Here is a 24,166-nt window from a genome sequence, read left to right as displayed (position 1 = left end):
GGTCCCTCTGAAAGGAATGAGGGATTTGTCTTTACAAACCAACCTCGGGTCTGCTGGAAGATAAAGCTGGCACTGAGGGATAAAAGAAACAACGGGAAGGATTCCACTGATTCATAAATGGAATGAGAGAGATCCGTCTTTACAAACAGACTGTAGGTCTGCTGATAAATAAAACTGGATACTGTGACATTAAAGAAGCAATGGGAAGAGCCATAAATTCCATAGGAATTCCACTGATTGACACAAGGGAAAGAAGGGAGGTTGTTATACGTTAGAAGGGGCTCTGTATTAGGTGATTTGGGAAGTCTGTTAACCCTCAAGTACCTCAGCCTTGAGGAAAGAGAGAGGGAAATGCGGTGAGGAATTTGGGATAAAAAGGAGGCTGCGTCCTCTAACAATTGGAGGATGCAGCCCCACGGCCTCTCCCTTTATTCGAATCAAGTCACAGGACTCCTCTGTCTCCTTTTTGGACATAAACCTCGGGTGTTTGTGGATTTACTTTCTGGACACCTCCACCCCAACCCTTCCCATGATCCTGTTAAACTGTGTCCCTCCGATCCTCTGCAGTGACACTTTAGTTTGCACTTCAGCAGTCCAGCAATTCTGTCACTTCACATTCCCATGTGAACTATGCCAGGGGACACAGAATGAGCCTCAGGCCCGGCCAAGGGGAGCGACACAAACCTCCTGTGCTCACAGCCTCTCCAGGATACAAACTGTGCCACTTTTAACTTATTTCTTTACTACAGAAACAAGTACTGAAATTTCATTTCTTTTGACGAAAAGAAGAAATAAAAAGGACGCTAGAAAAGTATTACAACTGAGAGCAATCGGAGCTAAATTTACAAACTGTTTATTTAAAAACCCTTGGAGCAGATATAAAGGAGCTCCTCCTGCTCAAACCCCATCCTACCCATGTGAAACCCCAGAGCAACGCCCCGTATTTACACTGTCAACGTGTACAACAAGCACCCTGGTGTCAGTACACAGCAGGGACGAACAGGGGACACCACAAACACCCAGGGGGATCGGCCAGGTGTGGGACACACACACTGAACACAAAGCAACGTGGAGGAGGCACCAAAGACCCTGCAACTCCCAGTGAGTGGGACTGGTGCTTCTCTCCCCTGAACACTGACTTCTTTACTGTGTGGGGAAGATTTTATAAAAAGAGAACTTAAAATAGTGCAAACTGGTTAAAACACGTCACCCTAAGCAAAGGTGTTTCTGTGTGACACAAACAAATCCTGGGGTGGGGTCAGATATAAGGGCTCCAGCTTTCAACACAGAAACTCCCCATCCAGGACAGTTTCAGCATCATGTGTGGGAACAGGAAACTCGGGTCACAGTCTCATCACCTGAAATTCCAGGAACTCTTTAACTTCTGTTTCCCATTCCCTTGTGATTCCCAGGCGGAATTCCAGTGAAATGCCCACCCCTCAGTCACCACGAGGCAAATTAAATACCCAAAACATACAAATACGCGAGGGTCTTTGCCACATTTCTGCCATTTTAGCAGTGATCCAGGTAAGTTCTCCTGTCAGAACTCCCAACAGGCAGAGGAATTTGGCAAACTACGGAACAGGACGTGCATCAGGTACTCTCTAACTAATCTTTAGTCTGTAGCATTTCCAAAGGGCTACAACAAAACAAGCCACAAAAATAATTTTCCAGATGCTGTCCGTGTTTGACATGGTTTGCTGGAAGAGTCTGGCAACATCTCTGGAGGGTTTCCAGCACCAGAGCTTTCACGTCCGGGTGCTCTTCAGCTTCTTGGGAGAAAAATAAAATAAAAAGTAAAGCTGTATTTCCTGATATGCAAAACTATCAAAACAAGCAAAGCCACCCCCAAAACGAACGATGGGAACAGACCAGCAACACAGAAAGGACTTTAAGGCAACAAGAGGCGTCAGTGCTGCAATGCTCCACGTTCACATCCCAGTCCCGTTCAATCGCAAGGAGTTTCTCTCCTCTGCCTCTCCCCGACTTCTTCCTCATCCGTTAACTGTCAGACTCTTCCTCCTTCTCCTCATCCTCGTCATCGTCCTTTGCATTGGCCTCGGATTTATCTGAGGACTCGTGCAGCAGGACGTACTCCCTGCTGCTGAAGCCAAACTTGAGCACGTCCTTCTCCTTCAGTTCGTAGTAGCGCTGGGGCTCGATGCGCTGGTTGTTGAGGAAGGTGCCGTTGCCCGAGCCCAGGTCGATGATGTAGGGCCTCACCCTGCGGCCCACGGTGCCGTCAGCTCGGGTGTACTCCACCAGCCTGGGAAACAGAAACGCTGCCTGAACCACCAGAGACACGGGAAGCGAGCTCTGAAAGCAGGTGGGACAGAAACTCCCAGGAGCAGGTGGGTGTGTGTGCAGAGAATCCAAGAGGGGAGCAGCCCAGCGAGAGCAACAAGGAACTGTGAGACAGAGAGGCTGCACCATTCCCTAAGCCTCTGGTGATGTACCACAGCAACTCCTGCTCTGGGACAGAGGTTCCCCAAGAGAGCACTGCTGGCAGCAGCAGCAGCAGGAGCCCCCTCTGCATGGGAGCACAGCTGCCCTCCCTGTGAGAGCAAACCAACAAACCCCTCCTCGAAAGGCTTTCACTGTCAATCACACCCCATGCGTTATTCCAGCCCGGATTCACGCCCCATGCTGTATCTAACCCCTGCACATGATTTCTCTGCTTATGGCTAAATTTCAGGAGTCTCAGATATATTTGGCCACTGTTGGGATGATCCAGAGCAGTCACACAGAGATTCCATTCCTGACGTGCCCACAGCGAACTCGCCCCTCCCCACCACCCATTCCACGGCGCTGGCTTTGCGCGCTGCTTTCCTCCCCTGCGGGAACTGACAGCAGTCAGAAATGAGATTTTTAGTCTCCAGGCAGCAGCTTGAAGCCTGTGGGAAAAGGCAAGTACATAACTCTCCCACTCTGACCTGGGAAATCATAAGGAGGAACCCAAACCAATCCTCATCGACATCCTCTTCCTCACACCTGCTCTCTTCCCAACTTGTTCACCAGTAAAGACATTTACCAAAAGGCGCCGGTCTGAAACGACCGCATAAACGAGCTCGTCCTTCAATAACCCTTGGCTACAACGCCCTCCAAAAAGCCTCAGCTGTGCCTGCTGCCTCCCTCCCCAGCTCCCCGAGCTGCTCACCGGTACTGGAAGACGGCGTGCTGCTTGGAGCACGAGGGGTGGTCGATGGGGATGTCGGCGATGCGGCGGTGCCGGCCCAGCAGGTATGCGCTCTGCCTGTGGATGTACATCACGGGCAGGAACTCGTCGTTCTTGAAGGGGTACAGGCGCCAGCGAGTCTTGGGGATGCGCGCCTCGGGGGGCTCGCTGTACTTGATCACCACGCCCCTGAAGGTGTTGGTGTCCTCCAGCAGCGCCCCCGACAGCTCGAAGCTCGGCTTCTGTTTGTTCTCAGCGGTTTTTTCTTTGGGTTTGCTCTCCGACCGCCAGGGCTCCGCGCTCTGGTCGCTGCCGCCCTGCCGGTGCTCTCGCCTCCTGTCGTTGTAGAGCTCCCTCTCCGCCTGCTGCTCCCGCAGGTTCTGCGCGTCGCGCTCGTGGCCGCGAGCTGCCGGCCGGTCACCGGCGCTCTTCTTTCTGTCTGAGTGGTCCTTGTGCCTGTCCCGGTCCCCGCTCCTGTCCCGGTCACCGCTCCTGTCCCGCCGGTGCTCCTGCTCTGACAGGGGCCTCTGCTTCCGCTCCTCATTCCCCCTGCGACAGTGATCATCTCGCTCCTGGAAGGGACAATGAGAATAAAGAGAAGTACATCGACCTCGGCCTTGCAGAAAATCCCAGTCCTACACACTGGGAATGCACGCTCTGGGACGTGTGTGCGCAGCTCTGATACGCTGTGAAACGGATTTTCTCGCCGAACTGCTTGGGTTCCCACAATTTGCATCGAATAAAGCACCAGAAACAGACAGCGTAACCTGCTCTGGGCGAAGGATGCAGCTCCCGGGGACGCCTGAGCCGTGGCACAGGCTGGGCTCCAACAGGAGCTCCAGTCACTGGTGGCACAGCCTGAGCTGGGCAGCGGCAGCTCCTGACTCGCTCAGATCCTCCCCCTGCCCATGGGACACGATGCAGGGCCCAGTCCGAGCTGACAAATGAAGAGGCGCCTTCTGGACCCGGCACGGCCGCGTCTCTGCGAACCGCGTCCGGTGCGGCGCTCGTTGTACCGACAGCAGCGCTTACCTGCTTCACCCTCACGGCGCCGTGGTGCGGGCTGTGGCTGCGGCTCCTCCTGCCTCGCGGGGAGCGGCTCCTCCGCCCGGACCGGCTCCTCCGCCGGGGCGACCTGGGGAACAACGGGAGGGGTTGAGCGGCGGGGCCGGGCCGAGCGTGGGGCCGAGCGGCCGGGCCTCCCTACCTGCTGCCGCGGCTGCCCGCTCGCGGCCCCGCCGGGCCCCGCCGCTCCTCGCCCGGCGGCGACGGGCTGCGCCGGGGGCTTCGCCGCTCGACCTTCACCGCCGCCTCCCGCCGCCGCCGCCGCTCTCGCCGCCGTTCCTCCGCCGCCGCCTCCATGGCGCCCGTCCCGACGGGAAGTGTCGCCACTTCCGCTCGAGGCGCTTCCGCCCTCCGCCGCTTCCGCCCGGGTGACGGGCCCGCGGTCGCCATGGTGACGGGCCCGCGTCCGCCGTGATAACGGTGCCGCGGTCGCCATGGTAACCGGGCCGCGGCCGCCATGGCGGCGCCGCCGGAGTCGCTGCTGCGGTACAGCCAGCCCGTGCTGGTGTCCCGGCGAGGAGACAAGGCCTCCGCGGCGGTGAGCGGGGCCGGCGGGCACGCTGGGGGATACCGCGCCCCGCCGGGGGCACCGCGGTCCCCTGGCCGCTGCTACGGCGCCGTCCTCTCCTGTTCCCGCAGAGTCAGCCGCTGAAGGGGTCCCCCCAGCGAACACCCGCCAGCATCCCCTCCTCGCAGCAGCCGCAGGAGCTCCTGAACGCCATCCTGCCGCCGCGGTGAGCGGGGCCGGGCCGGGGCCGGCAGCGCCCGGAGGGGCTCCCGGTGACTCCCGGTGACGGCCGGTGCTTCTCTGGCAGGGAGTGGGAGGAGGCGCGGAAGCTCTGGATCCAGGAGGTGTCCACAGCGCCCAGCACCCGCCGGGACGTCGTGCTGCTGCAGGAGCAGCTGGACCGGCAGCTGCAGCAGCGGCTGGCACGGGAGACCGGGCTGTGCCCCGTGCGCAGGGAGCTCTACACGCAGTGCTTCGGTCAGTGCTGAGCGCCGCTCACACACAGATGTCTAAATATTTTTCAGAAGGCAAAGGGTATGGAAGGATTTGTTGTCTAATTCTTGCCACCTTTTATAAGGTGTTCCGATACAGACCCAAAATGACTGGGGACTAGGAACGACGCCTCTCTAATCCCGTTGGTGAAACTAGAGAAACAGCAAAACACCACCTGGAGAAGGATTGTTTTGGGAAAGGATCTTGTTTGCTAAGACTGTTTTGAGAAGAAGCTTTCTTGAGAATTTTTCTCTTGAGAAACAGTTAGCACTGCTAGCACGCTAAAATCCCTTCAGACTTGGAAATGTCAGGCCCACACACAAAGGACAGGCTTCAAACCCTCTTAGTTATCCACTTAGCTGCACTTAGGATTTATTTAAAGTAGCTTAAAGGCGTGTGTGTCTTGTGCGCTCTGATGGCACAGCGCTGGTCTCCCAAAGGCGCGGGGTGGAGAGCAGGATCCTCTGAAGGCTCCCCCATAACTGACAAGTTGTTACACACTTTTTGGTGTTTGCTGTTACAGCTTTAGGGGATCAGAATCACTGGTGTTACCTGAAGGGGCTGCACCACCACTGTTCTTTCCTGCTGTGCTCAATGCTACGGCTGCAGTGTAACAAAACAAATCAATTCTTTCTGTCTCTAGTACATGTCATGTCCTAAGTGTGGGCCTGTTTACCCCTAAGGCCCCATTTACCTTTCCAGACCCTCTTTATTCCCTCAGAACCCTCTTCACCCTTCTATATAACAGCTAAAGCTTAAGGCATCACTTCCAGGACTTCATTTTCCCCTCAGGGTCCCCATTTACCCTTCCAGGACCCCATTTTTTCTTTGAAAACCATCTTTACTCTTCCATGACGCCTCAGGAGCCCAGTGCCCCTTCAGGGCCACATTTACCCTTCCAGAACCCTATTTTACACGGTCATGTAATAGGGACTGTGAGGAAACAGATTGTGGGGAGACAGAGATAACGCTAAAGACGATCCTGCCTCCAATACATTGCAGCTCTGTTAGTTATCAAAGGGTGGGAGCAGCCTTGCCCTCACAGCTATGGGTGTGATAAAAGAGTGGCTTAACTCACAGTCAGTTGGAGCCTGCTGGCCCTGCTGTGAGGAGGAAGGGACAGAAAGGGTAAGATGCCATACGAGGGACAGCCAGGAGCAAGCTGGAGCTGCAGAAGGAAGGGAGAAGAAGGAGGGAAAGAGCCAGAGCTGTGTGGAGCTGCCCATGGGAGGTTACATAGAAAAGGCACGAAACACTTGTAGATAACAAAGTGCTGATGCTCGGAGCCCTCTGAAGTTCTTAAAGAAGTGCTCTGAGCGCAGCGTCCATCTCAACAACCACAGGGACGGTTCTGATCTGTGCCTGGCTGTGAGGAGCAGGGAACAGGCGAGAGGAGCGGCTGTGTGTGTGCAGCCACAACACAGGGACAGTTCTGATCTGTGCCCAGCTGTGAGGAGCAGGGAACAGGCGAGAGGAGCGGCTGTGAATGTGCAGCCACAACACAGGGACAGTTCTGATCTGTGCCTGGCTGTGAGGAGCAGGGAACAGGCGAGAGGAGCGGCTGTGAATGTGCAGCCACAACACAGGGACAAGTTCTGATCTGTCCCTGGCTGTGAGGAGCAGGGAACAGGCGAGAGGAGTTACTGTGTGTGTGCAGCCACAACACAGGGATGGTTCTGACCTGTGCCTGGCTGTGAGGAGCAGGGAACAGGCGAGAGGAGTTACTGTGTGTGTGCAGCCACAACACAGGGACAGTTCTGATCTGTGCCTGGCTGTGAGGAGCAGCTGTGCATGTGCAGCGCTCCCAGACGAAGGCACTGCAGCCTCTGTTCCCTCTTTGCAGACGAGCTGATCCGACAGACCACGGTGAGCTGCGCCGAGCGAGGGCTGCTGCTGCTGCGGGTGCGGGACGAGCTGCAGCTGACCCTGTCCGCGTACCAGGCGCTGTACGAGAGCAGCGTGGCCTTCGGCGTGCGCAAGGCGCTGCAGGCCGAGCAGGGCAAGGCGCACCTGGAGAAAAGGGTGAGTGGACGGAGCTCCCCGCATGTGAAAATAGGAAATTCTATCGCCTTAAAGGCCATGGTTTCCACGGGATGGCAGCAAAGGCCGTCAAAGTACTCGGCTGGGTGTTAGCTGCGCCTCTGAAGCTTGTTCTACAGCTTTAAAGGATGTACCACTTTGTCCTGATGCCTTAAGTTTTAGATCCCGTATTTTTCAGATTCTGTACTGCCTTAGTATATAACTCTGAACCTCATATAGAGTGTTAGCAAGTTCTCCTCAGTTTAGTCAGATGAAGCAATCCTTTTCCAGCTCCAGAACAACGCTGCAGCTTCGGGCCCAAAAGTATAAACAGCAAATTGAGGAGAGCAGCCTGGGAGGATGGGACTGCATCACCTGAAGCTGTAATTGGACAATTAACCCCAATATGTAAATGGACCAAAACTTATAAAAGTGTGAAAACTATGACCCGTGGTGTATCTTGGGTGTAGCCTTGGCCAGGCTCTTGTACTGCCCAAGGTGTATCCTTTTAAAAAAAAACCCTTTTATTCCTTTAACACAGTCTAGCCTCTGTTCTAGGTAGCTTCTCAAGGCATCAGTCCCATCTTAACTGCAAATTGACTATTTGCCAACAATAGTTGAGACATCTGTACTCTTTTCCAAGATTGTAGAGCTGGAAGAGGAAAAGAAGGAGCTGGAAAAACAAGTGAGCGAAGAGAAAGCAAAATGTGAGGCTATTGAAAGGCAGGAAACTGAAAGGAGAGAAATAGAAGAGAAGAAACACAGTGAAGAGGTTCAGTTCCTCAAACGGACAAACCAGCAGCTGAAGGTCAGTAAAAATCCAGAATTCCAAATACTAGTGGTAAAATTCTCATTAAAACTATTAAAGCCCTAGTAGCACAACACACCATTTCATATTAAATATTACCCAAGAACAACTGTGCAGGGACTGGATAATTATTTGTATATGTGGCTTTGGGGAGAACAGAGCTTCTGCTCTGTACTTTGTTTTTTAAAAGGAAAAAAAAAATCCTACATCTTTTGAGTAAGGAAAGAATGTCACCCTGAACATCAAATGTTTCTGGCTACAGCTTCCCTCAGAGCAAGCTGCTTTTCCTGCAGATCCTACTTTCTAACTCACATTTTCAGGCTGCCCTGGAATGTTTTAGGACAAAAAAATCTTAGATCAGGTGTGTGTTGCCCCTGAATCTGTTTCTTCCTTTGAAGTACCTGTACTTGGCCCGCTGTGTGTGCCACTGCTGCGGGTTATTGTGCTCCCATCCATCCACTAACTGCTATCAGATTGTCTCAGTAATCACAAAACTTGCTGTTCCCAGAGACAGTCCATGTTCCAAATGCTAGAGAGCCAAATACTTAATTTAGCTCACACAGTCCAGCCTGAAATCAGAGAATTCAGACCACTGTTTCAACAGCTTTTATTTAATTTCCCCCTCGATGCTTCACATTCTAAACCGAGTCTCTCATTGTACAACAGAGCTAAGGCCAACTCTGGTCTCCTCAGAACGCAACAAGTGTGCATGCCAGGAATGAAAAACTGATTTATAAAACATGTAGGAATGGAATTGCTGGGGAACAAACCTGGCCTGGCTCTCCTGGCAGCAGCACAGTGTCCCTCAGCTCCTTGCTGTGAACATCCAACAGAAAATTTAGCCCTTCACAGCACTGAGGGTTTTTTAGGTTGGGGAATCTAATTTGTGTGTCTCATTTGTTTTTCAGGCCCAACTTGAATGCCTCATTGCAGCAAAGAATTAATTGTTTTGTTGTCCTCAAGGCAGGCTCAGAAGAGCTGTCAGAGCAAGAAGCTTGCAATTAGTGACAAAGATTTGTCTTCCTAAAACGATCTTGAGTTTTCACTTACCAGTAACAGCAGGCAGCATAACTGTGTTCTTTCTTTCTCTCTTGAAGAGTTGAAATTCAAGAGCTTCATTAATTACTGCTCCCTCCTTCAGAGCCATCTCAGCAGTCAGCTCTTTGAACAGTGAACTTCTCTGGGACTTGCCTGTTGGTAACGTGCTAATGACCGTCAGAGCAATAACTAATAAACCTTTTTAAATGCAAACACCTCTCTGACATTATTAGTTTGAAAACGATGTAGAAGATTCAGAAACACTATAAAAGTGCCTACGAGAAAAGCAAGTCACATACACCAAGAAAGGCACGGCAGCTCACTCTTGGACAGGTGTCTTGGGGTGTCAACTGTACATGGAAATCCCTTGTCAGAACACACCGAAGCTCTGGGTGTGATTGTTTCTAGTGAAATGAAGAGGCATGGTGGCAGTCAGATTCACTTCTCAGTGGAAGCAAATGAAATCCCTGCTCGAGGTACCTCTGCGAGCAGCTGGTCACATAGCAAGTGAACACGGGAAAGAGAATTCCCTGCAGTCATGTGAAAAACCCCATAAACACAGTTTCCAGAACAAAAAACCCACCCAAACCCCACCACTGAGCAACACTGGGATAGCTGTTTGGCTACTGCAGTGTTTGCTGGCCTAGGACAGCGATGTGGAAATACCATCAGCTCCAACAGCACAAAGAACTTTCAGATGATGCAGAAACAAAGAGGGAGATGCTGCTGCTGGGGCCAGGACAGACCGGTCACACTGGGCTTTGAACAGGAACCGCAAGTTTTATAGTAAAAAAAGCCACTGCATACTAGAGCTGTTTTATGTAAAATTTAATAGAATAAGCAGCTATTGCTTATGTTTGTATTTTTTGTGCTTTGATCTTTGTCCCTCCAAGCCAGTTTTTTTCTTGTTCTTATTCTTATTTTTCACGTTGTGAGTTTCATAATACCGGACTCCGACTTTCTTGGAGCGCTGCTGCCTCTCGGCTCGTCTCCTCTGCAAACACAAAACACATTAGCAAATCCCCAGCACCCAGAGCCTCGGCGTCTGCAGCTCTCCGATGGTGCTCACTTTGCATTCCACACACGTTCAGTAAAATAAATAATTTCAAACAAAATGTTCCTGATGTGAGTCTATACGGAGCCCACCCCTCCTGCTCTTACGAGAGTAAGCTGCACTTCAGCCTTTGCAGAAGCAGCCAGAAAGATACAAAATGCAGTCTGGTAACAGAGAGGTGACAGAAGTTGTCACATTCGTAACAGAATTTGGTTTTCATTCCCCTTCTGTTCATGCCCAAAGTGTCAAAGCTCTGTAGTGGTATCACCAAGGATAAAAAGCCAGATTATTTCCCTGCTCAGCTGTACCACAGGAAAGCACACTTACTTCTTTGGATGTGAGTTTCTTACGAGGCTGTTTACCCAACTGGTCATCATCATCATCACCTTCCTCTTCTTCTCTCCTCTTTCTTTTCTTCTCTGTGCTGCCTGCAAACAGCAGAGATTGTGCACTTGGTATCTTCCAGAACACTCATTTATTTGGAGAACTTCAGGCTGAGGTCAACATCTCAGCTCCTTGAGCAACACATTCCCTTGCCTGTATTTAAGAGCTTCTCCAAAACCAACGTGAATGTTCTTCACAAGGGAATCACAGCTGTCACTGCGAAACCTGCTCTTGAGAAGAAGGTTGTTCCAGCCCCATTCCAGTCCAGGAGAATTCCACAGTCCTGTCAGGACAGGTCTCTCCCACCTGACTGTGCCTTTACTCAAACTGACTACAACAAATGAAGCAGTAAAAACCTATAGCCTGAAGTATTTCTGCTTTTATAACATCCTAAACCCCATTCACCCCTTCCTGTAACACCCCAGAGAAGGGGAGCTGCTCTGGCTTAGCCTGGAGCCCAGGCTGTTGGAACCCAACACATCCCTCACTAAGAGGGACACCTCCCATCACACAGACAGCTGCTCTTTAGGAAAGCTACACCAGGTTAGCAGCAGCCCCTGGCTCAGCTAGAGGGAGACTGAAGTAGCTTTAGGGGAAAAGACATTGCAGAGCAGTGGATGCTTCTCCCCTTAATGCCTTTTTTTTTCCTCTGGCTCCTAAGACTTTCCAAATGTAAATTAAGAACATCTACTAATTTTGTTTTACCTCTGTCTTCAGTTTCTTTGGGTTCTTCAGCCTTCTGCATGGATTTTGCAAACAGTTCGTCACTCATTCTCTTGGGGATTCTATGGAAGATAAAACCAGCAATAAAAGATTGCTGTTACACAAACAGTGACCACCTCTGAGAAGCCATCAGACTCCAGCAGATCCCAGTCCTCTGTCAGCATCAAAGCCAGTCTTTGCACCAGAATATTGCAATACCCTTGCTGGAGTTACTGTGCTTGTGCGCTATATGAGAGAGAAAATGTAGCACTTAAACCTCGAAATCTCAGAAAACCAAGATAATGGTAACTCTAATCCATAGTTCAAGATGCTGCTTTCCAAAAGCGAGAACATTTTAAATTTGCTGGTAAATAGCAGCTCTTGGAGTAATCTTTCAAAAACAAACTGCTACTTGGCACAGTTTTCAACCCTTAGAGCTAAGCCAGATAAGCTGTGGCAATTTGTGTGTGGCAGCACGGGGGAACTCGTCAAGCAAGTCAGAAATGGAGTAAAACTTCAGCAGAGCATCATCAACCCTTTTTCCCCCTTCAATGGATTGGACAGATTCAGGTACCTTATTGCTGAGAATCTCTTAGCCTTGGCTTTATCCAAAAATTTTCTGTATTTTGCAATCTTGTCCTCCAAAGCCTTAAGAACTGCTTTAGAGCTCTCCTGGGCACTTGGTGCAGCCACCTGCAATTCCTCCTCTCCTGGATCTTGATGTTGCTCATTCTCCTCTTTCTCCTCCTCCTCCTCTTCCTCCTCCTCCTGCTCTCCAGAGGAATCATTGTCAGTGTCATCAAAACCTGGCGCATCCACAGGAACCAGGTCTTCTTCTGAGAACTGAGGGGCCACGTTAATCCTGCCAAAGTTCTGCCGAACGTGGGACATGAGCTGCCTGATTTCAGTGTTTGTGCTGTTCCCCTCTTCTGCTGGCTCCACACCTGATGCCACCAGCTCAGAGACTTTCTCCTCAGTATTCTGCTGGCTGGATGTCAAAGATGCTTCCAACACAGGAGGCTGCAAGGAAGAGAAGGATACATTATCCCCAAAGTCTGTCCCACTATCTCCGGGAACAACTTCCATTTTCTCTCTTTGGAAAAAGCCTAAGATGACACCATGATTATGACACTTCTGGTAGTCAGCAATGACTCAGGCACCTCTGTGAAGAGCACTGCTACCTGGTCCTCACCAAATTCAGGTGTCAGCTGAAGACCAGGCTTGGGCAGAGCCCAGGACAGGCACTCTGGGAAAGGCAGCAGTGAATACCATTAGGAAAATCAAAGATGTGGGAAGAGGAGGCACAAGCATCACATTCTTACCTGGGGACCTGGCTGACCTGGTTCTGCATTCGGTGGCTTCACAAAGAAAGGGATTCTGCCCCTCTGCCAGTCATTGAGAACCATCTTGCTCACAGTCTGCAAGTCAGGCTCACCACCCTGAGAAAAACCAGGAACAGTTTATGTCCATGTCTGCAGGGCACACAGCCCTCCTGTGCCCTGTGAGCAACACAGACGTTGCCATTTCCCATGCTCAGAACAGGCCACGCTCTCTTCCAGCCTGCAAATGCAGGAAGCTGTTGCACCTTTAACAGTTTTCCAGTCCTGGCAGCAAGTTTCTCAAGGAAGTCCTCTGTATCCGTCCAGGAATCAATTTTGTACGTCTTCCTGATGTACTCTGCTTTGGCTCTTTCCAGCACGGCACCGATATGGTCCTCGGGGCTCTTAATCTTTTCAACTTGAACCTGAAAAAGCACAGCAGAGGATCACACAAGAGGACCAACCCTCTGAGAGCACCACAGTGACAACAAGCAAAGCTTTCCAGCACCCCGTGCAGACACATACCACTCCCTTCAGCACAATGTCTGTCTCTGAGTCTCCTGATGGATAAACCACCCCGGGGCAGTCGATGAGAAAAATCCGCCGCATCAAGGTGATGTACTGCCACACCTGGAAGAGATCAGCAGCTCCCCATCAGCACCTTCCACACAGACATGGTTTAATTTTTCAAGACCAGAGTCAGAGAAACAGAGCCTGATCCAGCATTTGGATCAGGAGAGCACGGACAGAGAGCAAGGGGAACTTGGGAATTGGGAATGCTGCCAGAGCAGAGACTGTCCAATAGCCCCTCCTGAGGGTCACACAACGTGTGCAGCTCAGTGCAGAACTTATCAAGGTCATTAGGCTGATTTCACACCAATTCTGCCTTCACCACGTCTGTACCTTTAACCCAGGATGTTCCTACCTTTGTCTCCCCTGCAATGGGGGCCACGCTGCACACCTTCTTGGACCGCAGGGTATTGATCACCGAGCTCTTGCCAACGTTGGGGTAACCAATGAATCCCACGCTGATCTGCTTCTTGTCAGAGTGTAACTGGTGAGAAATAATGCGTCCTTTTACATCTTGGAGCAAGGGACAGGATCACCACTGCAGCCCTGAACCCACAAATGCCAACAAAGCAGAAGGCCACGCACAGTAACCCCTCCAAACCAACCACAGAGCCCCAAAATGATTTTGTACCTTTCCAAACTGCCTTAGGAGCTGTATGAAAGCACCTTTGCCGAATGGGTTTGTGAGGCTGGCGTGGAAAGCGAGCGTTGGATACTCCTGGGAAAGGACAGCAACCCAGCGCTTCTGGAGAGGCAAAAGGGGACTGGGTTAGAGAGCCAGGGCTGGAGAGCGACACTCTGTGTCCACAGAGGAGCACACAGCATCTGCACTGGGCTCACAACTGCAACTGGCCATGGACATTGCTAGGGAAGGACCTTTGAAGCACTTCCCCAACGCAAGAGCTAAAAGCACTGAGTATTGTTTGTATAAAAGACAAACAATTTCCCAAAAACGCCTTCACTGCTAGCTAAAACTCATTAGTTTAATGACATAAAGCAAACCAGCTGGGGTGGATATGGATCCTAGGCAGACTAACATTTAGCACACTCTGGAGACAACAGCTGAACTGTTAAATCCAGACAGAGGAAGTAGGGAATTTGTGGCTGGCGTGTGTTGCTCAACTTGGCCAAACTTGGACAGATTTACATGGTAATTGTTACTTTTACTGCAGGCAAGCAGAGAACTCCCAGCACCCCAGTTGCAGTTCAGCCTTGCAGACCAGCATGGGGACTGGCAGGGAGCTACAGGAGCAGCACAGCCACAACAGGAACAAAGAAGGTCCACAGAACAACAGGCAGGACTGTGCTTACAGTGGCCCAGGTAGGAACGAGATCACATTTGTTCAGGACAAAAATGAGGTGTTTCCAGTGCTTCTCCTTTTTAAGGTAGGATTCCACATGAGGGGAGCGAGTGCCTATGGGATCCCGGGCATCAAGAACTTGAACAACAACGTCTGAGGAGTCAATCACCTGAAAAATTTAAAAAAAAAAAAAAAAAATCACACAGAAGTAAAGGATTTTGCAGAAAGCAAGGTATCTGTACCTCTCTAATGGAAACTAGTCATATTTGAAATTATATCATAAATTTAAAACCTTGTATCCTCCACCAACTGCCACTTCACCACAGACCAGTGAAGTTTAGACTAACATCCATTGATGCTCTACTCTCTCCTCTCCTAAATTCCCTCCAAATTCAGCCTGGACAGCTGAACGACTTTTACCTGTTCTTAGGCACCAGGGAAAGAAAACACTACACCCAAATGTGAAAACTGAAGTGCTGCAGCACACAACCCCCCAGTGCTCGTCATCCATTCAGCAACAACTCCCTTCTACCATTTCATAATGGATCAGGGGATAAAGGATGTTTTCTGGAGCAATATGAAACACACAACCAAGCAGGAACCTGCTGTTAGTCCACGAAGCAACTACAGCAGGGAGCTGTCATTTTACGACTTGCTTCAAGCCAAGTGAATTTGTTTCACAGCTTTTTCCTGCAGTTTTGGCAGCCTCTTACTGAAATCTGTTTTTCTGAACCATTCCCAGTGCTTTTAGATCCAAATGAAAAGGTTTTAAGCTACATTCAGAAATTCAGAGCAAAACGTCAAGCAAGTTCACACCTATAGTGACTGAGAGCACACTAACTTCTCATACCACCCCAATTCACTCAGTCTCCATTTCTCTGGCAGCCTTGGTGGCTTCCTGGAGAATCAAGGGTCAGGGCTCTCCCAAGATGACCCCATCAACTTGCCAGATGTTTTTAGCCTAAAGAAACTTAAGGGAACATAATTCTTTTACTTGTGGTGAAGACCCAGGAATCCAAGAGAAACTTACACCTTCATTCAGCCAGTCCTCTTCTAGATCTTTAAGATCTAGATCTTTAAGAATGTTTGCTCCTGTAGGAGAAGAGCTCAAGAATCAAGCTCAGTCAGGCAGAGATTTGGAAATTAAAATCTACTCTTTTTTATTTTTTCTCATTGTTGCTGTACAGGATTTCAATGCTGTGCTGAAGCCCCTAACTGTAAAGGCTGACAGACTCCAAGTGCCATTTACCTTGTAGAGCTCACCCCAAATTCTTTTGGATTGTCCTTTCTTAAAGATTTCCTCTTGTGCTTCATTCCTAGAAGACATCACCAGAAACATCAGCAACCACAGATATAGGGTCAGGATCTTCTTCTCTTCTCTTAAGCCATTTACAGACAAAGCTCAAGTAACAGTTGGTATTTAGCCAAAATCCCAAATCCAGTTTTTCTTTCCTCCTCACACAGTAACAGCATTGACGGAGGTACCAGATACTTCTTTAAAAACAAGGCTGGCTTTTCACACGTGTAAACAACGAATCATTTTTCCTTTCCAGTCACCTTACACCAGTGTCCTCTGTCACCAGGTCTCGGTCCTTGCCCTGGTCATAAGACTCTGTCGAGGCCTCAGCATTCTCCACCAGAGACTGCACATCACTTGCAGAAAGATTCGGTCTCTTCCTTTGTGATTTGGGGCCAAACGTCGTTTCAAATGTTTCTGTGTCAAGAATGTGAACTCTGGAGGTCTGAGGAAAAACAGGTTGGTTAAAAAAAAAAACAACCCTGAGCACTGGTTTTTTCCCATCTCTTGTGACACGCAGGGAAGGAGCCCCGAGTTCAACACAGCCCTGGCAGCCTGGAACAAGTGACAGGCACTTCCCTAACAATGTTTGAGTTTTCCAGCTCAAGCTTTGAGAAACACAAGAGTGGATATTTAACAAGCAACAAAACATTCTGCGCTCGCCAACGAACCATGCTTCAGTTCTCCCACCATAAATGGTGTCAAGTGCAATTACAACCACCATGATGAAAATTCAGCTGCTATCTTTGATCATTTCTCGTTTTTCTAACAAGAGCACAAATCTCGCCAAATTCTCAGATTTTTGTCAGGGACAATTACAATCAAAACTGTAGATTTTAAAGCTTGCAATGAAAGCCAGCTTGTCTTGGAACAGCGAACAATCCATCGCTGAAAGCAGCAATTTGTTTTTGTAACGCACGTTTTAACACAATTTTTTTCCCTAATTTAAATAACGTTCTTATGACATGAACTTAGAAAGTTTCCACATGACAAAATAGCTACCAATAGTCCAAAATAACAGTTCAGACACCGTGAAAAAAAATGGCAATAACTAGAACTTGATGTACTAGAAATGAGGGCTGAATGAACAAGAACTTCTGATACAGGACAAAAGACACGCATTTGAGCTCAAATTCGTCTCGTGAGTGCCTGCAGGGTGAAGCAGCCTCAAGAAAGGCCCAGGAGCTGTTAGAAGCATTAGAACATCAGCTGGCACACCAACCTATGAGAAATCAGACAATATTATGATAGTATCATAACCTATCATAGAATCACAGAAGGCTTTGGGCTGGAAGGGCCCTTAAAACCCATCCAGTGCCACTCTGTGCCATGGGCAGGGACACCTTCCACCATCCCAGGGTGCTCCAAGCCCTGTCCAACCTGGCCTTAGACACTTCCAGGGATGGGGCAGCCACAGCTTCTCTGGGCAGCCCGTGCCAAGGCCTCCCCACCCTCACAGTGAAGAATTTTTGGGGTCATTTCCTATTGGAAAAATGAGAATTTTTATTCAGTAACGTATCTTTCTTTGCCCTTACACTTGATGCCCACAGCGACAGAGAATCAAAATCATCCTTCCCCAAAAAATCTACTACAGCTGCCCAGAACTTCACAGTTCTTCCAGAACCCAGAATTTCCCCAGAGTGGGCAGAGGCAGCACAACTGCTGCCAGGTGAATCCCCGTGTGCACACGGCTGCACAGCGAGGGATACCCACGTGTGGTTTGATCCGGTCATAGAACAGCGACATGGGCAGCTTCTTCTGCTTCATGATCACCCTGTAGGGATCCTTCATCACAGTCTCCATCTCCTCCTGGAATTTCTGTAGGGACGACTGCTTGATCACACGAGTATTTCCTGAGTGTGAAAAACAAACATCGCACCTGGCCATTCCTGATCTCAGCTGCTCCAGCTGGGGACACTAATAAAACATGAGCTTTCCATCTAGGAACAAAAATACCAGAGAAACCCAAAGGGTTTTACCTGATACCAAGCCCAAACAGGCAGCCAATGCCTTTATTTCCCACCATTTATAGGAAATTTCAGAAGTGTCTCTAGGACACTTAACAGCCATACACATGGGCAAACCCATAGGAGCCAAATAACCCCCAAAGCACAGGTACACGCAAGGCGTGACAGTGATGCCTCAGGATTTTAGCTTTTATATTTTTCATATTTTGTAATCCTGCAGTTCTTTAATGTGTAACTCTAACAGTGTGAGCTGCTGCTTTCCCATTTTGGTCACACACAACAATTCCTCTCCAGGCTGGGGATCAAGGACACCTCACTGCCTCAGGCCTGAGAGATGGAAACAAAAGTGAGTTGGGGGCAGCAAACTTGGGGTGAATGACTTCATTAGCTGAAGCTGTAATTGGAGGATGAACCCCCAATGTGCAAATGGACCAAACTTATCAAAGTGTGAAAACCCATGACCATTGTCCATTTTTGGGTGCAGCCCCTGGAGGGGCTCTGTCTGCCCTAAATGAAGGCACTTCAATAAATAGAACTGCTTTTTATTCCCTTAATTTTGTCTGGCCTCTGTTTTTAGGTAGCCTCACAAGGCATCAACAACAGCAGGGACCCCTGACCCTCCCTCTCAGCACCTGTCCCACGCAGCTCTCAGACCTCCATTCTGAAACGCTTTTCAACACACAAAGTTCAACAGTTCTGAAGCTTGCTGAGTCTGGGAGTTGGACAAAACCCACCAAACCATTTGATATTTGGTTCCACTCTTGCGACGGTGCCTGGTGCCACAGTCGACTGATACTGCAGAGGTTTGATCACTTTGCCACGCTTGTTCCTAAGGGACAAATGAAGACCTGTCAGTGCACAAAGGGCAGCACTGACCTCTCCAGCCCCTCTGTGTAGCAGGCCAGAGGTAGAGACACAAAATGCACTGAGATCCTTCACCTACAGCCAGTGCTGCCACGCACTAAGGGTGAGTTAATCCAACCCTGAGCAGCAGCCACGGCAGTCACACCCCCTGGTCTCACTCCAGCCTGACCAGATTCTCCCTGCAGCTGCTTCTGTCAGCCCAGGAAGGGCTCATGGGGCTGCAAAAGCCATCAAGGATGGTTTTCCAGCAAATCCCACTGCCTTCTCTCAGGAAGCCTTTTAAGCAGTTCTGCCCACCAGCCCTGCAGGACTCATCCACACAGGGTTTGCAGGATGAGAACTGCTTTGAATTCAGCAACATTTCAAAATCCCTCCTCCCCGTCTGCTCTCCAAACTGTGGGAAATTGGGCAAAAGAAACCAAACACGCTGATGTGGAGCAGGGATCTCAGAGCTGCCATGGCACAGCCATGGTGGGTGCTGCTCCCCTGCCGTGGCACAGGGCAGGGAACAGAATGGCACAGGGGGGAACAGAGACCTCTGCGAAGGTGCTGAGGCTCTTCGGGTTTTTGTGGGGAGCTTTGGAGCTCTGCTGTGGGAATTTCAGGAATTCTGCTGTGGGAAATCCGGGAATTCTGTGTGTTTTGGGTCTCATGACACTCCACGCAGACGCACCGAGTTTCCCAGCTGCATCCCTGGTACATCGCTGGGCTGCTGAGAGCTCGGGATCAGGCTCGGGATCCGGCTCACAGGGCACACGGCGGAGTGACACCGTGCCAGTACCGAGGCGTTTTGTCGCCTGTCCCCGGCGTGGCCCTGCCCGGCCGGTACCGGGAACGCGGCCGGGCCAGACCCAGCGGGCCGGGCCGCGCTCACCTGCGCTCCTTCTGCCGGTACATGTTGAGGCGCCGGATGGTCGCTCGGTCGCGCATGTTGTTCCCTCCCTCGCCCCCGACGCGATCTGCGGAGGCAAGAGAACATCAGCCTCGGTTCGGTCCGGTTCGGTCCAGCCCGGCCCGACCCGCGGCCCCGTCCGTACCGGGGTTGGTGCTGGCGCGGGAGGGGTTGATGGAGCAGCGGCCCTTGTAGCGCGGCTTCACCATGGTGCCGGTGGCAGTGGCGGTGCCGGTGTTGGTGCCGGTAGCAGTGTCTGTGCCTGTATTGGTGCCGGTAGCGGTGTCGGTGTCGGTGTCGGTGCCGGGACAGGCCCGGAGCGCTCGGGACACACCGCGGACACGCGGGCGGCACTTCCGGCGCGCGGCGGGTCGTGACGCACTTCCGGGAGCACGGCGCGGCCGGGCCCGGTTGCTATAGCAACGCGTGGGCTCGGCCCGCCTCGGCCCGAGAGCCGCGGGGTCCCTTCGTGTCCCGCCGTGTCCCTTCGTGTCCCGCCGTGTCTCTTTGTGTCCCCCGTGTCCCTTCGTGTCCCCCCGGGTCCCCCAGGTGCCCCCGTGCTCCGTGTCACCGCCCGTGTCCGGGCTGGCGGTGCCCGGCCCGGGGCCGCGGCGTTGTTGGAAGGCCCGGCGGGGGCGCTGGCACGGGAGCCCCCATTGTTTGGGAAATGGTGTTTGTTCACAGGCACGGAATGGAAATGGTTCCGGAGAGCGGCGGGAGCGCTCCCTGCCTCTCGCTGATGGATGGGGGCTACTGGAGGGACACGGGTTCAAAGAGGGCACTGGGGCTACTGGTGGGACACTCTGGCTCCCGGTGGGACACCGGGGTTCCTGGTGGAACACTGGGGCAGCTGGAGGGACACTCTGGCTCCTGGAGGGACACTGAGGTTCCTGGTAGGACACTGGGGCAGCTGGAGGGACACTTGAGCCGCTGGTGGGACACTGAGGTTCCTGGTGGGACATTGGGACTCCTGGTGGGACCCCGGGGCTGCCAGAGGGCACTGCTGCAGCAGAGACTCGAGCACAAGGCAGTGCTGGTGGGTGTTAACAGGCACACGGGGCTGTTCTTTCTGGGTTGCTGGCAAAGAATTTTGAAAACTGGCCATCGCAACACTGCGTGTTTTTACGTGCGTGTAAAGAATTGCACGGACGGCGCGCTAACGAATCAAATCTGTGCAAGCTCTGTGTCCAAAGCGTAAGCCCACATTCATGTTACTGCCAGATTGTAACAGCAATTTGAAAGCTCCTCACCTAGGGGAAATGAACAAAGCTGAACTGAAACTGTGTTAATTGATACCAGAGCTTGGGCTAAGGGCCAAGCTCAGCACCTTGGGGAATACTTGCCCAAAACACAGCTCTGGCCCATCTTTCCTAAACACTTATTAGCAGCAGAGCGTTCCCAGCCAGTGCAATGTCCTTCTGGTGCTGCTAATGCTCCTTTAAACCCAGAACAATAACAGAGCTGCTGGGATTTTGTTCTTTTTAATGATTTTCAGCGTTTTGCTGTGAGGTGTAGAGTCCCTGCTGTACAAGGGAGCCACGATGAGTCCGGCCTTGGGACATGTTTTGTAAGACTGAGTCTGGAGTCGGAGGCTGTTTGGCTTAAGCCTACACGTTCTGGTTTTTCTCTTAATAGAATTATCTGTGCCTTGGGCATTGAAAAAGTGCACATTGATGTGGGCATAAAAAAATCAATTCCAAATAGTAGATAATTGTTTAAGCTATCAGACTCGAGGCTCATGTGGAAGAGTTTTCCCGGGACAAGTGTGTTTTCTATTAGAGTCGATATCAATCTGTCAGAAGAGCCTTTTGATTTTTCAAACTTTTAGACTAAATAGTTGAGTAATACTTTTGCTCTGCTCTCCCCAACTCTTTCTTCCTTTCCCTTAAGAAAACTCCCTCTTTATTGTTAGCAAGAGATCTTGGGGCGCAGCCAGAAAGTCGCCGTCTCTGTCTGTGAGAGGACAGCCCCAGCCAGCTTTGGGCAGGAGGCTGTGGCAGAGAGAAGTTGTCTTGGGGGTGCCCCGGAGTTGGGTGCTGAATTCCCAGGCTGGAAGCATTGCTGGGAGGGCTCAGGCCCTTTACCCAGCCATCCCCACGCCCCCATTGGGGTGGGCTACGAGCCTGGATTTTCTGTCACAAGAGAAGATCCTGCTGATAATGTGTGGGGCCTGCATTCAAACTGGCACCTTTTCTGCGGCTCTTTCCTCGCTCTCACATATTCCCTGACCCGAATTCCATCCCTGGGGCCAGCAGTTGGTGTTTAACTTGCAGCATCCCTGAGGCTGCAGCCGCTCATTGTGTATCTGATAACGTGTGAGTTATTTTGCTCCACTGAACTGATGTTTTGTTGCTCTGTGACTCACAGCTTTTCCTTTGCTGTTGATGCATTCCCCCACTTCAATCTTTAGCGTTTTTCTCATTCTGTTACCAATGGCTGTGTCTGTGCCACGACCAGCCAGGACAACAAAGTCACAGATCTCTACGTGGCCCAAGCTTCTCAGCACCACTGCCCTGACCAGGGCTGAAATGAAATCATTTTATGTGGCCTCATCTTTGTCAAATCCCAGTGAATGTGGTTACGTGATGCCATCGGAATGACTCATTCCCATAATTACATATGTTCTGAGGGGTTATTCCCATTGTATTATTAAAAACTAGTGATGTTGGATTTTTGGCAGGGACTGTCTTCCTCGTATGATCTACAGATTTTGTCAATTAAATGAAGGAAAAGTAAATTTCCAAGAGTTCAGAACAAGACCAGACTTGCACTCAGAGCCCTTTTTCAGTGTGCTGTTGAGCTCCACGGTTTTATTTAACAGGATAAAGCAGCATCAGCCATCTCCCTCTATTGCAGCAGTTCCCCGCAGGGCACAAGGATGCAAGTGGAGTTTGTAGCTCATCTTTAAAATCAAAGCAGAATGTATTGCAGGCAGTTTATCACCACAGCAGTTCTCCCAGCTCAGTTCCTCGGGCATGGCTCCCCAGGGATACAGCTGGCAGGAGCAGGAGGTAGGGCTCCTTGGCAAAAGGCTCCAGCTCTTGAACAGGAGAAAACAAAGTGATGCCTGATTGTTGCCCTGGATATGGAATTCCCAAAAAGGTGACTGAAAGCAACAGGGGAACTCGGCTGGGAGGAGAAAACTGAAGTCAAGAGGAAAGGCAAAAAGGTGTGGGAGGACTTGGAGAGCCCGGGCTGAGCTGTGCCGGCGGGGCCGAGCCCTTGGAGCCCTTGGTGGGCTCGGAGCTGTGCGGGCTGCAGAGCCCTGGGCTTCACCCTGGGAGCATCTGCCAGCACCGCAGTGAAATGGGAATGTTTTCCTGTGGTTTGATGTGAGCAGTCATGAAAAGGAACTTCTGCCCCCACGGGCTGGGCTCCTCTGTGCCACAGGAGGGGCTGTGGCTCTAAACCAGCGCTTCACCTCAGGCTGTAAATAACGATATACGACCTACCTGGCTGCCTCTTTTTTCCCGTTCTTCAAAAATCCTGGAAATTCCAGCAAGAAGCTCCATCCAAACTATGGTCTGGCATTCCGTGGGGTGTGATGTATTACCCTGTATGTGAATGCCATCAGGGTGATTTATGTGTGGTGACTGATTAAATACACTGGTATTTCCATAATTTTAATACAGATTTTTTTAAAATGTGATGCCTATCATCTCTCTATGAAGTCTATTGATGTCATAAAATCTGTAAATATATATCGGAATTATCCCTTTTCATATTCTCAATGTAATCCAAACAATAGTTTTGGAGATAACCTGTTTCACTATCCTACTTTGTTTCCCTTAATCAAAGCTAAGATTTCTCCTGAGTGAGAAATCATTTAAACATAAACATGGGCTGAGGAGTATATACATTACCTCCACCTCTCTGGGGGTGGAAAGTCAGTGAACTATTGTGTGAGGAGTGTGTGTGCACACAGTTCATTGACCACAGATGATGAAAAATACAGATTTGTATTACCCAGAGAGGGTTAAGAATGTGATAGAACCAACGTGTGTTTGGTGACATTCGTCTGCTTTAGGTTCCAAATCTCGGCAAGTAAGAGACAAATGAAACCGTTCCAAACCCCTGGCTGCAAGCTGTCCATTATTCCTGGCCCTTTGTTTCCCCCATGGCATGGGATGTATTGCTCGAAAACTCGGGAAACGGACCAGAAAGCATCCTGCAGATCTGAGTGAATGGAATTCTGTCCAGAGAATGACACCAGGTTGTTCAGCAGGGAAAGGGCAGCTGTTTCCTGTGCAGTGCAGTTCCTGACAGAGGATCTCTCTGTCTGTCTGTCTGTCTGTCTGTCTGTCTGTCCACCCAGCAGTGGCTTCTCCAGTTCAGCATCAAGCTGATCAAAGCACAGGGTGGGAATACACGCAGGAGTCAGAGCAGTGACGCTCCCATCCCTGATCCAGGTGGTTCCTCTGGCTCTCAGGAGAGGCTCACTGTGTCTGTGGACATTTTTGGTTCGCTGGCTTTGACTCCAGTTTTGGTGAATAAACAAATGAAGCTGGTTCAGCAAACCCATTTATTGATTTATTTGTGTAAAGACATGTATTTTACAGTGATGCCATGGAGACAACACCACAAGAGGGTTAGTGCATGGAAAGAGAGCGTTCACGTGTGTGAGTTGAGGTGACATCACCCAGCTAAGGACATTCCAGCTTGGACTGGGGAGCTCAGTGTGCAGTTCATGTTGGTCAAAGGCAAAATGTTC

The 24,166-nt window shown here is 50.6% G+C and overlaps 3 protein-coding genes across 3 annotated transcripts; 1 reads left to right on the top strand and 2 right to left on the bottom strand.

The window, feature by feature from the left end:
- Positions 1-837: 837 nt before the first annotated feature.
- SNIP1 (Smad nuclear interacting protein 1) lies at positions 838-4,699 on the bottom strand. Its single transcript, XM_040085970.1, has 4 exons — positions 4,383-4,699; positions 4,208-4,325; positions 3,158-3,747; positions 838-2,266 (listed from the first exon to the last, which is right to left on the bottom strand). The coding sequence occupies exons 1-4, from the start codon at positions 4,697-4,699 to the stop codon at positions 2,002-2,004; spliced, it is 1,290 nt and encodes a 429-aa protein (XP_039941904.1). The 3' UTR covers positions 838-2,001.
- Positions 4,669-9,318, top strand: DNALI1 (dynein axonemal light intermediate chain 1). The gene is made up of 6 exons (XM_040086398.1): positions 4,669-4,778; positions 4,880-4,974; positions 5,056-5,225; positions 7,084-7,262; positions 7,903-8,067; positions 8,976-9,318. Exons 1-6 carry the CDS (start codon positions 4,698-4,700, stop codon positions 9,009-9,011), a joined length of 726 nt encoding a protein of 241 aa, XP_039942332.1. The 5' UTR covers positions 4,669-4,697; the 3' UTR covers positions 9,012-9,318.
- Positions 9,319-9,918: 600 nt separating this feature from the next.
- Positions 9,919-19,817, bottom strand: GNL2 (G protein nucleolar 2). The gene is made up of 16 exons (XM_040086397.2): positions 19,601-19,817; positions 19,438-19,522; positions 18,434-18,528; positions 17,446-17,585; positions 15,993-16,177; positions 15,685-15,751; positions 14,446-14,604; positions 13,766-13,879; positions 13,490-13,618; positions 13,090-13,194; positions 12,831-12,989; positions 12,568-12,684; positions 11,820-12,265; positions 11,249-11,328; positions 10,487-10,587; positions 9,919-10,099 (listed from the first exon to the last, which is right to left on the bottom strand). The coding sequence occupies exons 1-16, from the start codon at positions 19,662-19,664 to the stop codon at positions 9,950-9,952; spliced, it is 2,196 nt and encodes a 731-aa protein (XP_039942331.1). The 5' UTR covers positions 19,665-19,817; the 3' UTR covers positions 9,919-9,949.
- Positions 19,818-24,166: the final 4,349 nt, after the last annotated feature.

The sequence above is a fragment of the Hirundo rustica genome, chromosome 25 (genome assembly GCF_015227805.2).
Source record: "Hirundo rustica isolate bHirRus1 chromosome 25, bHirRus1.pri.v3, whole genome shotgun sequence".
Taxonomy (NCBI): Eukaryota; Metazoa; Chordata; class Aves; order Passeriformes; family Hirundinidae; genus Hirundo; species Hirundo rustica.
Note: the sequence above shows the minus strand (reverse complement) of the source record. Positions and strands in the feature narration are given on the sequence as shown.